General features: G+C 39.4%; 1 protein-coding gene across 5 annotated transcripts in view; it reads left to right on the top strand.

Moving 5' to 3' along the window:
- The window catches only part of LOC108437214 (mediator complex subunit 13L), a 145,772-nt gene that overhangs the window by 103,178 nt on the left and 25,436 nt on the right, over window positions 1-17,158 (top strand). For 4 of the 5 annotated variants that reach the window (XM_017714166.2, XM_017714165.2, XM_017714167.2 and 1 more), the window contains exons 5-9: window positions 2,942-3,093; window positions 5,490-5,684; window positions 11,222-11,386; window positions 15,170-15,317; window positions 15,710-15,814. In XM_017714166.2, the coding sequence (XP_017569655.1) occupies window positions 2,942-3,093; window positions 5,490-5,684; window positions 11,222-11,386; window positions 15,170-15,317; window positions 15,710-15,814 (765 nt within the window). The remainder of the gene's footprint in view (window positions 1-2,941; window positions 3,094-5,489; window positions 5,685-11,221; window positions 11,387-15,169; window positions 15,318-15,709; window positions 15,815-17,158) is intronic. The other variant, XM_037533434.1, reaches the window with a different exon arrangement.

Here is a 17,158-nt window from a genome sequence, read left to right as displayed (position 1 = left end):
TGGGCTGCCCACCGCTCTGGGCAAGTGTGCTCACTGCCCCCTAGTGTGTGTGTGTGCTCACTAGTGTGTATGTGGTGTTTCACTTCACAGATGAGTTAAAATGCGGAGGTGAAATTTCCCCGTTGTGGGACTAATAAGGGTCTCTTAATCTTAATCTGAACCCATTTCTGCACAGATTAATGCATGTTACTGTTTATTTGCTGAATTTAAAATACTGGGAAATACAAAATGTGGCCTGGGCAAAAATTATGGCACATTTTATTTATAATGTTTTAATGGGGGAAAAAATTTAAAGGGGGGAAAAAAACCTTCTTTTGTTATCCCCATTTAACCCTGTTCCTCAGTGGTCAGAACCCCCTCAGGACCACCACAGAGCAGGGATTATTTGAGTATTTGATTAATCTGCTTATTTTATTAGCATTGCAGTGACACTGGTGTGGTGGTGGTAGCAGCATGTGGATCAGACCCAGCTATGTCTTACCCACTCATACGTCTAGGTACAGTTATGGCACATTTTATTTTGTATGTTTTATTTATTTTTTTACTGTATATTAAACTCAGCAAAACAATAAAAAACTTAACATGTGGAGTACATATACATATATGATTGGCTCACATATATATATATATATATCAATTCCACCCATTTTCCAAAATTTCAGCATAATTTAATCAATGTAAACAAAGTAATTTAGAGTGGTTTGATGTGAAATGTTTCCTTTTAGAAAAACTTAGACTCTTTACACTCATGGTGATTGGACATATATATATATATATATATATATATATGTATGTGTGTGTGTGTGTGTGTGTGTGTGTGTATTTACATATATATGTAGACTGAAAAGAAATTTAAAATTAGTTTTAAGCTGCTTTATTGCTTTATTGTAGTGATTGAGAACATTTCCTGTGTGTCTTGTGGGAGTTTTAGAGTGTAAACACTTGAAGCAGCCTCACCACTTGTTTTTGGAAAATTAATACCTTAGCTAATTATGTTGGTTTCAGTCCTAAACAGACTAGTTTTGCAAAAGCCCATTATAGAGAGCAGCAAAATAACAGATTATAGCAGGAGCCTAATGAACACTCCGCTGGCTGGTCTTTGGAGAAATGCTCATGCTCATTAGGAAGTCATACAGGCCCTGGCTCTTTCACTCTAGCATTGGTAGCTAATGTGACTTGTATCTACCTGTGTCAAAAGGATGCCAGTGTGTTTCTGTGCACAAAGCAGCGAGTAGGGAATTATGATCAACATGCTTTTCATAGACAGCAGACCAGTCTGAATGGCGTTACATGTGTGTGTGTGTGTACATATCTGTGGCCTGTTACAGTGCTCTAACAATAGACTTTTCTCGTCAGCACTCTATACACCTATTAATAGTATCTTCATATTGTGTTAGGACAGAGTTGGCTGGGTGAGGGGGGAGGAGGAAAGTGTATTGATGTACTGTTTTTTTCTGTTAGATTCATGCACAGCAGGAATCTGAATAATTTAAATGTGAGGAGTAGTGGAGGAAAGCTAATGCAGCCAGTATATGTAGCAGTGTGTGTGTGTGTGTGTGTGTGTGTGTGTGTGTGTGTGTGTGTGTGTGTGTGTGTGTGTGTTTGTGGTGCATGTGCTTGTGTGTGTGCGTGAGCATGTGTGTGTGTACGGGTGTGTGCTGAAACAGCCTGCTGTTATGACTCCAATGCTCTGTTGTTCTTGGTGAGCTTGAGGAATGCTCATGTGCCACACAGATTGCCTCAGTCCACTGAGAGCTTAGCGCCCTCTTCTGGATGTATCAGTGAAGAAAAGCTAATTTACAGTATAATAAATACAGAACAGAGCAAAATGATAAGTACACATAATAATAATAATAATAATAATAATAATAATAATAATAATAATAATAATAATAATATAACACCATTGTAATTAAATAATTAAAACTAATAATAATAAATATAGTAAAAATGTACATATTAAGGACAAATAAGGAATCTAGTAGAACCTCATTTCCATAGAAGTTGGGATGCTGTGCAAAATGAACATAAACAGAATGCCATGATGTGCAAATCACTTAAACCCTGTATTTATTTGAAAACTGAGATTTTTATTTATTATTTTTTAAAATATATGCTCATCCTGAATTTGATGCCAACAACATGTTTCAAAAAAGTTGGGACAGGGGCATGTTTACCACTTTGCTGCATCACGTCTTCTTTAACAACACTCTTAAGTTTTTGGGAACTGAGGAGAGACTGCTGTAGTTTTGAAAGTGAAGTGTTGTCCCATTCCTGCTTAATATAGAATTTCAGCTGCTCAACAGGTCAGGGGCCTTTTGTCTTATTTTTCAATTGATAATGTGCGAGATGTTTTCAATGGGTGACTGTTCTGGATTGCAACAGGTCAGTTTAGCACCCAAACTCTTTTACTACAGAGCCATGCTGTTGTAATATGTGCAGAATGTGGTTTGGCTTTGTCTTGTCGAAATTATAAAGGCCTTCCCTGAAAAAGACATCAGCATATGTTTCTTAGAGACCTATACATGTAACATTCAGCATTGGGCTGTGGAGCAGTGGAACTGTATTCTTTGGAGCATTTTTGTCATCAAAAAATAGAACATAATCTAACTGCCACATTTGTGGCATGTGGTTGATTTTCATGAGTGATGAATTAGATTTTTAAGATCTGCCCATTATCTTCTAATATCATTTCTATTCAGGTTTTCTGTTCTTTTTTACTAAGCACAAGAAAATGATCGTCTGTGGTAGCTTATTGTGTTTTACAGATTTGGCAGATGAAGATAAGGTCAAAAAATGATTGGCCTATAGTATTCCTTTAAGCAAGCAATGGTGGATACATCTCTCTTTAATTTGTTCCATAACAATAAAGTAATAGTGTCAGCCATGTAGCTGCGATATGTCCTGTCTAAAATGAGATTTTTTCTCTGTCTTCTTGTAGCAGCAGTGAGCACCTCTCCTGCTCCTTCTCCTTCTTCCTGCACGGTGAGAGTAATGTGTGCACCAGCGTGGAGATCGCTCAGCACCAGCCTACCTATCACATCACTGAGGAGCATGTGCGCCTGGCCCAAACTTCTAGCAGCCCCATACAGGGTGAGCCAACCTTCCAACCTTCCTTCTGAAATCAATTCCACCCATTTTCCAAAATTTCAGCGTAATTTAATCAATGTAAACAAAGTAATTTAGAGTGGTTTGATGTGAAATGTTTCCTTTTAGAAAAACTTAGACTCTTTACACTCATGGTGATTGGACATAGATGAGTGCTTCTGTGTTTACAGGCACTTGGCAGGTCCTGCCAGTGGATATTTGGATGTATTTTAAAGGACGCATATCATAGGGAACCAAATATTCTTTACTTTTCTGAAATTTAAATAGTTAAGCCAGTTAATATCCCAGACGTATTACATACAAAGCATTATTATTCAGTACCTACTGGGACTTCAGTGCAAACTGGCTGAGCTATTCTGAAGTTATAGAACTAAAGCTTTGGGGCTGGTAGGCCCTGACCATTTAAGGAGTGAATGTAGGTTGTAAACAAGTTTTTGCCATGTCACAAAACCGAGGCATGTTCGTTTGTCCTCCTTTTCAGCCTACAGTAGTTTTGCCCTGCCCACTCATGCTGAAGTTATAAAGAGAGTTTCAGCTTGGACTGGTTTTTGAATGAAGTACAACAGAGGGCAACCAATCACAACAGAGGTCATTCCGATATGTCAGTCTTAAAGCCACAGAAACAAAAAGAGCCTTTTTTAGGGATAAAGAAATCTGAGCTAGAAAATGCTCAGTACAAATGCAAAAAACGGTGAAAAAGGTCTTTACCACATTACCCTTATCCTTAGTAAATACCCTTATCATAGCACTCTATGACAGTAAGAATATGTCATGGTAAATACTTTTTACTGTTTTTCTAAAAATCTGGACAGCCAAAACAGAAACACTCAAATATTTGTTTCACCTTATAACACCTTGCATGTACCTCTTCAGCATGACAGAATTAAAAAAGTAAATAAATAAATTTAGGCCAAACCACTATTGTGAAGTAATGTCTCAGGCAGTATATTTGTAAGCATTTGATACAATATGATGAGCTTTCTGTGAGAGAGCTTTTAGAGTTGTTTAATGCTTCAGATGTTAATTCAGGCTCAGTACGTTTGTCTAGAATTGAGTATTTCACATCAAAGCACTCTGAATGACTTACTTTGCATCTTAACCATTAAATTATGCATAAATAAAAAAAACATTTTCTTTGTCAGGATGAGGTGAGCACCTCTGCCTTGACATCAGTAGAAGAGCAGTTTCCAGTCTAGAGAATCTAATCTGCTACTTGTTCCTAGTGTTAACAAGCAAGTGTTAACTAAGTTGAAGTGGGTATTGCAAGTGAAGCAGGTGAAATACTAATTACACGGGGCAGTGGTACACCAGGACCATACTTGGAAACCACTGCTGTAGAACACATAAAGAATGTGCACAAATACGGAATTCCAGAGCAATGACTGATGTTACCGGTACTGATATCAATAAGTAGTAATTTGTTTATAGTGTTCAAACTATGTAAAGTTTAGATTATAATCCAAATACATTATGGCTCTTATTTATCAGAGCAGCATACAGTCAAATCTGATCATAAAACAAGCACATGCAAGTTTCACCTACAGTTTTTTAATTTATTAGTTTCATCTTTGGCGTATCTGTATGATCAAACTTATGTTATCAAACTTATCCTGAGATAATGACTGCCCTCCCATCCTGCTGAAGACTGACCATCAGGGCCTCCTCCTTACCATCACCAACCTGCTCTCCTGTTCATTTGTGCCAACTGCAACACCCTCAATTACTGTGCCATCCAGATGTACCAGCATTGAGACAGAATGGGACTGTTTCAGCTTACTCCCACTTTTCATAAAGACTCAGTCAGAAACTGCCTCTACCAGTGCAGTTTCTAAAGCTTTTACCATCCAGTCTTCAAACAGAGGTCCTCTTAGCTTTTATTTGGTATTTAGCTTATTAAATTGTAAATACTGTTTGACCAGAGGAGGATGGGTCTCCCCTTGTGAGTCTTGGTTCCTCCCAGGGTTTCTTCCTCCAGACTGAGGGAGTTTTTCCTTGCCACCGTCGCCTCTGTCTTGCTCACTGGGGGATATGTTATAACTGTATGTTTTCAAACTTCTGTAAAGCTGCTTTGTGACAAAATTTAAAAAGCGCTATACAAATAAAGTCGAATTGAATTGAATTGAATGTTTGGTAGAAATTTGTGGCCATTTTTTCAAGTTGTTATGCTATTACATGCACTCACCAGACGCAAGTATGATCTTAGAGATGCACCAAAGATGAAATTGATGAATAACAAAACTCTTTTAATGATCAGATTGGACAGTACTCATCATTGATGCTATTGTATCAGACTTGCAATGTTTTGTCAGTCAAAAAACAGCATTTACTGTCTGATTAAAACCCTACCTGCATGCTAATTGCATTGTTACCTGTGTTCTCAGTGATCCTGAGTCCATATGGACTGGGAGGCACTTTGACAGGACAGGCCTTTAAGATGAGCGACCCAGCAGTGCGGAAGCTTATGGAGGAGTGGAGCCACTTCTACCCCATGGTGCTAAAGCGCAAGGAGGGCGAGCGGGAAGAGGGTGACCCCACCTACGATCCCCACAGCCACGTCGCCCTGGAAGTCATTGTTGGTGAGTAGCCTGCACAAACAACGGTGAAGAAAAGCCTCAGTAGAGTGCAACATAAACCTGACATAGACAAGCTGATAAATTTAATTAGAATTTTTTTATTAACTTTGAATGATTTTCAAGACTAACACGATCAAAAAAAAACCCACCATGAAAATCAGGCACAGAACAATGTGTAACCTACCCGGGATAGGGTCACTGGGACCTAACCCTGGAGCCAGGCCTGGGGGTAGTGTCCCCCGGCGAGTGCCTGGTGGCCGGGCAGCCCACGTAACCCGGCTGGGCTCAGCCCAAAGAGGCAACGTGGGGGGACCATGTGGGCCCACCACCCGCAAGGTCCAGCAAGGGGGAGCAGTGCAGTGCTGCACAGGCAGTGGGAGATGGCAGGGCCCTTGGCGGCCTAGGCCCTTGCGGCAGAAACTGGCTCTTGGCACATGGAATGTAACCTCACTGGGGGGAAGGAGCTGGAGCTTGTGCGGGAGGTTGAGAGGTACCAAGTAGATATAGTTAGGCTCACCTCCACCCACAGTGTTGGCTCTGGAACCAAACTCCTTGATAGGGGATGGTCCCTCTTCTACTCAAGGGTTGCATAGGGAGAGAGGCGCCGGGCAGGAGTGGGGATACTCACGAGTCCCCGACTGGGGGACATGCAGTTGGAGTTTGTCCCGGTGGACGAGAGGGTCGCCTCAATGTGAATTAAAATTGCAGACAGTAAAACTCTGACTGTTGTGTATGCTTATGCACCAAACAACAGGTCAGAGTATTCGGCCTTCTTGGAGCAAGTGGGTGGGGTTCTGGAAAGGGTCCCGCCTATAGACTCCATAGTGTTACTGGGGGACTTCAGTGCTCATGTTGGCAATGACTGGGAGACATGGAGAGGCGTGATTGGGAAGAACGGCCTGCCCTATCTAAACCCGAACAGTGAGTTGTTATTGGACTTCTGTGCCAGGCATGGATTGTCCATAACAAACACCAAGTTCGAACACAAGGATATTCATAAGTGTACATGGTACCAGAGCTCCTTGGGTCAGAGGTCAATGATTGACTTTGTTGTCATTTCATCTGACTTGGGATTGTATGTTCTGGTCACTCGGGTAAAGAGAGGTGCTGAGCTGTCAACTGATCACCATCTTGTGGTGAGTTGGATCAGATGGCAAGGAAAACTGATGGTCAGACCCGGTAGGCCCAAGCGAATAGTGAGGGTGTGCTGGGAACGACTGTTGAAGGCTCCTGTTCGGAAAGATTTTAACTCGCACCTCCGGGAGAGCTTTTCCCGGGGGAGGTAGGGGACATGAAGTCTGAATGGACCCTGTTCAAAACCTCCATTGTGGAAGCTGCCAGGCACAGCTGTGGCCAAAAGCTTGTGGGTGCCTGTTGGGGCGGTAACCCAAGAACCCCCTGGTGGACACCAGTGGTGAGGGAGGCCATCAAGCTGAAGAAAGAGGCCTTTAGGGACTGGATGGCCAACTCAGCAGAGAGGTACTGACAGGTGAAAAAGGTGACAGCCACAACAGTGGCAGAAGCAAAATCCAGGGCATGGGAGGAGTTTGGTGAAGCCATGGAAAAAGACTTTACGTCAGCTTCAAGGAGGTTCCGGACAACTGTCCGGCACCTCAGTAGTGGTCGGGGTGGCTGTGCCCAAGCTGTATTCGGCAAGGGTGGAGAAACTCTGACTGCAAATGAGGATATTGTCGGTCGGTGCAAGGAGCACTTTGAAGAACTCCTTAATCCGGGAGACATGCCTCCCTCACAGGAGTTTCCCTGGTGGAGGTCACTGAGGTAGTTGGCAAGCTCTTCAGTGGCAAGGCACCGGAGGTGGATATTGCATGGACCTCAGGAACAGTACCCTTGGACTGGCAGACCAGGGTGGTGGTCCCCATTTTTAAAAAAGGGGACCTGAGGGTGTGTGCCAACTATCGGGGTATCACACTGCTCAGCCTCCCTGGGAAAGTCTATGCCAAGGTGCTGGAAAGGAGACTCTGACCGATAGTTGAACCTCAACTAGTCGAACAGTTCAACCCAGTCTACATGTGTTTTGTGGATTTGGAGAAGGCTTATGACCGTTTTCCCCGAGATATCTTGTGGGAGGTCCTCCGGGAGTATGGGGTACCTGTGCTATTACTCCAGGCCATTCGATCTCTGTACTCCCAGAGTGAGAGCTGTGTTCGTATACTCAGCATTACGTCGGACCAGCTGGGCTTGTGATATTCATGGGCAGGGTGTCAAGGTGTAGCCAAGGTCAGGAGGGCATTATGTGTGGAGGCCGGAGGGTAGTGTCTCTGCTGTTTGCAGATGATGTTGTTCTTTTGGCTGTTCTTTCGGCCACAGCGTGGGACAGGCGGCAGCAGTAATGTACTGGACTGTAGTGGTGAAGAGGGAGCTGAGCCATAAGGCAAAGCTGTTTACCGGTCGGACCCTCACATATAGTCATGAGCTGTGGGTAATGACCAAAAGATTGAGCTGGAAATGAGCTTTCTTCGCAGGGTGGCGGGCTACACACTATTTGATAGGGTGAGCAGCTCGGCCATCCAGGAGGAGCTAAGAGTAGAGCCACTACTCATCTGCATTGAGAGGAACCAGCTGAAGTGGTTCGGACATCTGTTTCGGATGCCCCCTGGATGCCTCCCGGTTGGGGTGTACCAGGCACAGCCTACCGGGATAAGACCCCAGGGTCGTCCTAGGACCCACAGGAGAGATTACATCTCCAAGTTGGCCTAGGAGGGGCTTGGGGTCCCTGGGAATGAGCTGAAGGAAGTTGCAGGGGACAGGGTCATCTGGGATTCTCTGCTCTCCCAACTGCTACCGCGACCCTATCTGGATTAAGCAGTGAACAACGATGATGATGATTTTCAAGGGCACATGGCCATTTTGTGTTTTGCATAACAGTTCTGTAAACATGTAGGTGTTGCAAATATGTCAGTCAGGTAACTGGATCATAGACATTTTTGTCTTGTATTTGATTTATTTGTAGGTCCACTTATGACTAGGACTGGGTATTGTCAGGAACAGTGGAGTAGGCAGAAATACATTTCTGGATAGGCCTGTGGAAAAGTTGGTAGGCCAGTTTGGTAGATATAACAATATCCAAACATGCTAATGCCTTGGAATGACATTAACAGCTGTACAGCCGTAAATCACCCTGCCTATTGCAACACCTCTCGTGGTGATACAAAAAAATAGCACATGATCAGAAAGCAAGAATCATATAAATCCAACCAACACTGCCAAACCCTTCACTACAAAGCATCTGTTGTCTTGCAACATGCATGTTTGCCAAATAAAATCAGACAGTTTACATGTACAAAGACAAGAAAAAACACAGCAAATTTGAAAACCTTAACCTAATCATCACAGAGTAAAGCATACTATATATACACTTGAGCATATGCTGTTTTCACTTAGCATTGGGGTTAGTCCTTTTCAAGCGCTGAGCTATTTTGTGGTTTCTGGCAAAATGCACAGCTCTCTAATTCTGGCAAAAAGCCATCTTCCATTCTCAAGAAGTCTGTAAGACATGAGTTACAGAGTACTGCTCACTGTATGGAATGCTACATCATTTATTGGTCCCCCTCGACCTGTTACTTCTTTAATCAGCATTTCATTCCTTGTAACAAAACTCTCCACTGTAAACACCACCAACAGTTAGCATATCAGGCATTATGTTACCACCCACCTGTAGCATTAGCAAGACTGCTGGCAGTAATGTTTCACTAATTTAGCTAAGCAATTCTTATTCTGTAGGTGCTCCTGGCAGCGCCGCCTTTTAATATTATTTTTACCCTTTATTTAATTAAATAATATGATAATCCCTGAATAAGAGAAGCTTTGGTTTTAATAACTTCAAACATATCTTACCCTCTTTTTCTTTTCAAAGAAAGCCCACATATCTTGCTGTATTTTTAGTGATCCCCTGTGAAAGCACACAACTCTACATATTCTCTTCTTGTGTAGGTGTGCACATGCACTGCCCTGATCACAACTTGTCTCACATGAAGAACTCCACATGAAGAACTCCTTTATAAATCTCACACACTGAATTGAATTAATGTATCGATAATAGACATATTTAAGTCATATCACTTTCACCCAAAAGGGTATGTAAAGAAGAATATTGGTCATTTTTTTGACTGGAAGGATGCGTCACCTACCCACCCACCCCCCTTCCCTCCTTAAGTCCAGGATTTAAATTAGATTTTATTTAAATAAAGAAAACAACAACGTGGGTAGCACGTTACAATAAGAATGTCCTTATAAACATTTATAAATGGTAACACGTAAATAAAGTGCACAACAATAATCTGTTGCATGCCAAAATAGCGGGCCCACATTTATCTATAATGTTAAAACCACAGATCTTGCTGGTTATTTTATCTTACTTTGTCTTCTCCATCAGTCAGCTTTGTTCCTTACTTATGTTATAACTGCCTATTGATGCTTTTTAGGTGAAGTGACCCAATTGGTAACCATTCACTATTTTAAACCATTCATTAACACCTTTCAAGGGAAAACTTATGTCAAAGTGGTACGAAATGAGTAAATAATACTGAGGGAGCTTCTAAGAACTATTTCTGCACTTTTGATGTCCAGTAATTTGATGTTCACTGTGTCCACAGCTCAGTGACAACATCCAAAGTGACATCATGCAAAATAAAGCAGTTCTGCAAACTCATAACCAAAATGCTAACCAACCAATAGCTAAGTGGTAACCAAAGCAGCTACAAACTAATTGACTCCTTACACGTCCCTGAAATAAGTAGATAATGTGTTCTTTGTCAAGTTATGCAGTATAATGTATGCACAGCGTAAAATCCCTTAGCCTCACTAGTTTAGAAGTTGAATGATTTTGTATAGTTTTTATGATTTCATTTATCAGTGTTCTCTCACTACAATACCCAGTGTGCATTATGCAAATACATTATACAAACACTGGGAATCCTTCTGGTGTCAGTAAATCCTGACTGTTGGCACTGATCTATAAGCTAAAAAACACAACAAAGCTAACAGAGGATTAGTGATTTGGTTGACACCACCACATTGCAAAGAAGACATCTATTATGTCTTTGTTCAGCACAAAGTAGAAACAAGATAGATTGTTGTTGACCTCTTCTAATGAGTCATTTCTGTTTAATCCATCCCTTTTTTGAATTGATGTTTTAAAGACAGGTACCACAGTTAGGCAGCAGAAAGAAATGTGGCTTAGTAGTAGTAACATCAGTTGTCTGCTTTCCTTCACCAGCCAGCAAAATTAAACAAATAAAGAAATGAATAAATTTGAAAGAGCCTGTCCCCAAAACTCCACAGCAAAGCAGTTGTAGTTGTAAAAGGTTCCCACCATCTCCAAGATGCATCATCAGAAGGGGGTTTACCTTGTCTTTAAACTTGAAAATCTCACCTAGAGACTATTGCAGCACTGCTGTAGAAGATGTGGTGATGGTTATGTTTTTACTTTTCACCCACGTTTTTCTTTAATGCTCTCCTTTTCTCTCTTTCTTTCTCTCTCTCTCCCCTTTGTGTTTCATTTCTCTCTTGTTCGGCTGTAGGTGGAGTGAGAATGATTTACCCAGCAGCCTTCGTACTCATCGCTCAGGCTGATCTGCCAGTGGAGCAGCCTCCTCCTGCTCAGGGTGCTCAGAGTGGCACCAGAGATTCCTCCAACTGTGGCATCCCCCTCACACCCCCCACCTCACCAGAGCAGCCCTGCTCAGGTAACAACACACGCACATGCAAAAGTGGCTTTTCTGCCTTCTAATCTACTCTTGTCCTTTAATGACATCATTTCTCAATGCTGTCGTTGTGTGTGTTTTGATATGTTGAAGCATAGTTTTTATTTGGAGCAAGAAAGTTTATGCATAGGAATCTGCTTCACACTTCCCTTCCCTTTCATTGTTCCTCTGATGAAACACACTAGTAATTAACCTTTAGTGATCTGAAATCACCTTAGTGATCTGAATGTGTGTGCACACTTACTCAGAAACCAAATTTTGCCCAATTAAAACCCAAATAGGCAACTACAGGACACATACAGCACAACAGGGTCAGAAGTTACACATTTTGTACAGTTTTAAAAATTGATATAAAAAGTGCTTTCGGTCATTTTACCAAAGCAACTTCATCTGCAATTTTTTTAAGATTCACTTTGAAGACCTTGAAAGTAACATTTAGCTGATGTTTTAATTACTGAGTCGTGTTTTAATTAACATATATATTTTGAATCTATGCATATATAATTGTATTCACATTTTTTATGGTTATATTATCAATTCACAGTGAAAGGTTGGCAGGCTAAACTACAAATAAATGCACACATTATTATTAAAATGTTTTATTGACATTACATTTACTTTGTATAAGTCTATTTTATTTTATATTGTCTAATTATAACATAGTTACTACAAAGCCACCTATAGAAAACAATGATAAAACTCAATTCGGAATTTATATGTAATACTAATAACTAAACACTATAATTTTTGTTAATCCCTTTGGCAAAATAAATGTAGTGTCAATGAAATGTTTGAATTTAAATTGGGTATATTCAAAGAAATTATATTGACTTTTTATATACTATGATATAGTCCCAGTCAGGCCATACGTGTGCATTTACTTGGGCTAATAATGCATCATAATTGTAAGACAGTAGTCCACATTATGTCATATCTGTTATGTTAGCCTGCCCATTTTCATTTAATCAAGCTTAAAGCCTTGTTCTTAAAAAATGCAGTGCTGTGTTTGTTTTCATGGGTCATGTCATTTTATGTTTGTCAGTTAATGATTAATGATGGCTGTCCAATAACAGTCGGTTTTTGGTTCACATCTGTAGTTGCTTGAACAAAAAAAAACAATCCTTGAATATTTAAATAATTAATAAAAAAAAATGTTTTTGTTTTGTACCCTGTGACGTGTGAATTAATAGGGAATTTAACTTTTGAATCAGTAAGATGTAAACAAGGCATTAAGAGTGGTTTGGTGAGAAATACTGCGTTCTAGAGGAATTTATCATGTCAGATTTGTTCACAGTGGTGATGATGGGAGCCAGACGTTTGAAGCGTTTAATGCTACTTAAAATTTCTCTCACAAACTATTACATTAAATTTTTATATTATTAAAATTTTATGCTGCATGGTGCCTGAAACATTGTTTTACGGGAGTTTTGAGAAGTTTTTGGCCTAAAACTAATTTTTAAATTGATTCTTGCTGAAAATGTAAGGCAAAATAGTTCCAAGAATTTATTCTTTCAGATTTACCACCATTTACCATCATTAATATAAAATTTAAAAAACTCACAGGTGGCTTTGTATAGTAAAAAAAAAAAATGCTATATTTGTGTCCCTCAGTTCTGTCACCACCACTGTAAAGAAATCTGAGTGAACAAGTTTCTCTAGAACAGAGCTTTTATTATCAAACCACTCTGAAATACTTTGTCGTAATTTAAATTTTTTTAAGGGTTATCTAGCTAAAGCCATTGAATGGTATGTTAATTAAGGGTCAATTAGGCGTAAAATCCATAAGATTAATAATCTATGTTTCTCCAAGATAAAAATACTGTAAGGCCTGAATAGATACTGTCTTCTATTACACAGACATGAGGAATCATATCATTGAGTTATTGTGTGTACTTAAGCTTTCCTCATTTAGATGGAGTAATAATTAGAACTGAATACACTGATCAGCTCTTTACATTCCCCCACAGATTCCTCCTCAACGACCTCATTTCCTCTTATCCCAACCTCATTACCAAGCACCTCTATAGTCAGAATATATTCACGCTTACGGTGCATTTCCTCTTAATGGCTCCACTAACGACCCATGAGCCTGCATTACTACCTACCAGAAGAGATTATTGACCCTGCAGTGTCTGTCCCATGAGTCAGTATCCGCGCCAATTTCTAGTGATGCACCAATCTAATACTGGATCAGTATTGGACCCTTATTGACCTAATTAAACAGATTGGATATCAATCACCTTTCATTAATTACAATAGTTCCAATCACATATGCACAACTTCCAGCACCTCTGAGAAACACGCAGTGGGTTTCGGGAGATAATGGTGAATGAATTGCTGCCTGAGTAGCATATTGGTGCCATCTACAAGGTAGAGTGGGGAATACTATAAAGCTGTCTCAGATAAATGATCTTGAAATTATTAAGCCAAATTTCTTTTTCCAGATCTACCACTGTTTTACCATCATCAACATTATATATAAAATTCATGTGTAGGTTCAGTGGTGACTTTGCATAGTAAAAAAAAAACTATTTGTGTTGTAGACATCGAGACACCATCGAGAGTTTCCTATCATCAGTACTGTAAAGAAATGAGTCAATAAGTTTTTCTACAACATTAATCCTTTCTTTTAGTTCATCTTAGATGTTTTCTAATAATAATAGACAATAAATTGACAATAATTGTCAAAAAACTAATAGCAAGTTTATTTTCATTTCATAGCTCCAAAATTCAGTCCAGAGTGTCATTTCAGAAAATTCCATTTTTTTTTTTTTTTTTTAATGAAATGGCCAATCGGTGTATTGTTTCTCATTTTTGCCTGTGGTTTGTAGTTGCACTATTTTCATTAAGTGCTTTTATCTTTCCATCTACTTATATTTCAGTATAAAGCACTTTTTTAGCACAAATTTAAAAGCACAAATTTTATTGCTAAAATTTAAAAAGTGCTATATGAATAAAGATATTATTAATTTTTTTATTATTATATTTGAAAATCGGTGATCAGTCCTTTAGGCAGATACTTTGGCAAACATATTGTAAAAATACAGTTACTATGTTAACAGTACTTTGAGTTAACTCAAAATCCTTAAAATATTGAACAAACAATGTAAAGAATATAATTTGGTGTCTATATGATTTAAATCCACAATGTATGTTGTCATTGTTTATAAAATAACACAAATTATTCAAGATTTTTCATCCTTTTAAATGGCAGTAAACATAAAGATATATGTACATGGATACTGTGAAATACAGATGCCCTAACAAAGCATCAATATTGGATTAATGTTTTGCTTGTACTCAAGTCTCACAATACTGGGATAAGATTAGTGCATTCCTTCCATTTTCTACAAATGCAGTACTTCTAATCCTAATCTAACTTTTCACTGCTATTTATTTGATAAACATCTCTCCCATGTCCCATGTCACCCTTGGTGGGTTGAAGTCTGAGATTATGTGCTTAGTAGAAGTAGTGTAAGATAGCAAATCCCCGCATGCTTATTCATCCTCGTTATCATCTGTTGTGTCATCCGTTTGTCATTGGCATTTAATTAAGGGTCGGAGAATAAATCACAAATTAAGATACAGCTGATTGTGTTGTTGACTTGAAGTGCCTTAGAAAGTACTCCAGAATGTTTTTGAAGTAGTTTACAATGTCTTAACGTGTCTCCTTTATAACATGCCACAGCAAACCATAGTCAAGCCTAAAACCAAATAAGCAGATGTTGACAACTGGAAGTGGTGTGTGTTTTTGTTCATTGCTAGGTGATAGTGGCTTTCAGACCGCAGTCTCCAGCGTCACTAGTCATGAGAGTGGCCCCACCCACAGCCCAAAGCACTCGGAGAAGAAGCTGACCAATCAGATGGTCCATCAGGCTTGGAAAGAATGCTATGTAAACCAATTACAGCGCAAGTATGTCTTCCTTCTCTAACACAAATTCAGACTTGTTTGTGCTCACCTGCAACATCTTGTTGTCCCATGTGTACTGGCTGTCAGAAGTGTGGGGATATAAATCAGAGAACTGTTTTGTGGATTGTGGAATCACAAATCGTATTCAAATGAATTAAAAGAAAATGTAATGAAGATGAAATAATACACATAGAGTAAGATCAGAAAAAGTAAGCTTCTCATAATGTTTCATTCACTGTTAGCCACATGAGCATTTTCTGGTGAACTATTGGTTTAAACATGTCGTGTATGTAGAAATCTTTTCTGTAAATATAGAGTAGTCAGTGCTTTCAATCTTTTTATGCAAAAATAGCAGAATAAGAAGTCATCAGCGCTTCTCCCTCTTGCCCACGCAGATGCAATCTGTCCAACAGCATGACGCCGAAGAAGGAGGTGTCAAACGGGCTGGCCACATGGGACTTCACTGACCCTGGGGAGAGAGCCCCCTGCAGCTGCTCCAGGTGGGCCTTTTACTCGCCCTCTTCTGCACCACAGATCAGAAACCGTATATATGGGACCAGCTCATATTGCAGGTTGTGTGAATTACATTTTGTTTGTGTAAAGATGCAGTAAGTGTTTGTTGACACCTGCTCATCCAGCATTTCTGCTGAAATCAAGGGTACAAAAAGTTTTTAGATGTTAGAACATTGCTGTGAGGATTACATTGCATTAGGCCACAAGAACATTAGTGAGGTAAGATACAGATTTAAGGTGATTAATGCTTGATCACAGACGGCACTCCAACTCATTCCAGAGGTATTTAGTGGATCTCCGTCACTCTAGAGAACGTGATTAGATTTCTGCAAGTTTATTGTTGGAAGTGTAATAATTGTAGAGGTGCAGAGCTTCTTGACCCTATTATTGTCATTTTGTTATACATTCGATTTACACTGCATAATTAGGTTAATATGTAACCACATAATTAGTTACATAGTTACAGCAGCCTCAGAAAGTATTCACATACATGCACACACTTTCTAAGCCACTTATCCTTCTGGGTCGTGGGGACAACTGGAGCCTATCACCAGCAGTCAATGGGCAGAAGGCAGGAAACACCTTGTGACAGGTCACCAGTCCATCACAGGGCCAGAAAGTATTGAGACATTTTAAAATTGTGTTGTTTATTGTGTTTGGAAACAAAGTGAAACCAGGTGGCATTTTTTTACACAGATCATTTTTAGCAAAGTAATCTTTTAAAAGGTGGCTGATGAGTTAACATTTGAGCAGTTTCTTTGCAGAGTTTTGCTAGTTTGCATATAAATTCCTTAAAATTTAAATTCCAGACTTTGAGGTTCCTGCCTCTGTGCTTTACAGGACTTTTGGTGCAATCTGTTAGTAATTGTTCCCCAGGCTTTTATCCACATTAAGTGTTGTTCTCCCCGAAAACGATTATTTTAAAGACTTAAAGAATTTAATTAAATTTGACCAAATGGTTAAATGCTTGTCCAAATACTTTTAGAGGTGAAATTCCATTTGATTTACATTCTGTGTCGGGTCCGAGTTTATCTTTATGCTGTTTGTTTTGATATCCAAAAGTGACAACATTGTGGCAAAAATGTGAAGGACGTTTTAACTTCCCTAAAAATGAAACTCTGCATATAAAAATAATTGTATTAAATACAAATCATAATAGAACATGTACTTTTCTAATAACAAGTACAAATCTGGTATTCATTGAATGTTTAGTGTCTGTACTTTCACCAGAATTTGTCCACTTGTTTTAATGAGCTTCAAGTGAATAATAATTTCAAGGCATTTCAATGCAGTAAGGGTTAATGCAGCAGAAGCCATTATTTAGATTTAGA

The sequence above is a fragment of the Pygocentrus nattereri genome, chromosome 23 (genome assembly GCF_015220715.1).
Source record: "Pygocentrus nattereri isolate fPygNat1 chromosome 23, fPygNat1.pri, whole genome shotgun sequence".
Taxonomy (NCBI): domain Eukaryota; kingdom Metazoa; phylum Chordata; class Actinopteri; order Characiformes; family Serrasalmidae; genus Pygocentrus; species Pygocentrus nattereri.
Note: the sequence above shows the minus strand (reverse complement) of the source record. Positions and strands in the feature narration are given on the sequence as shown.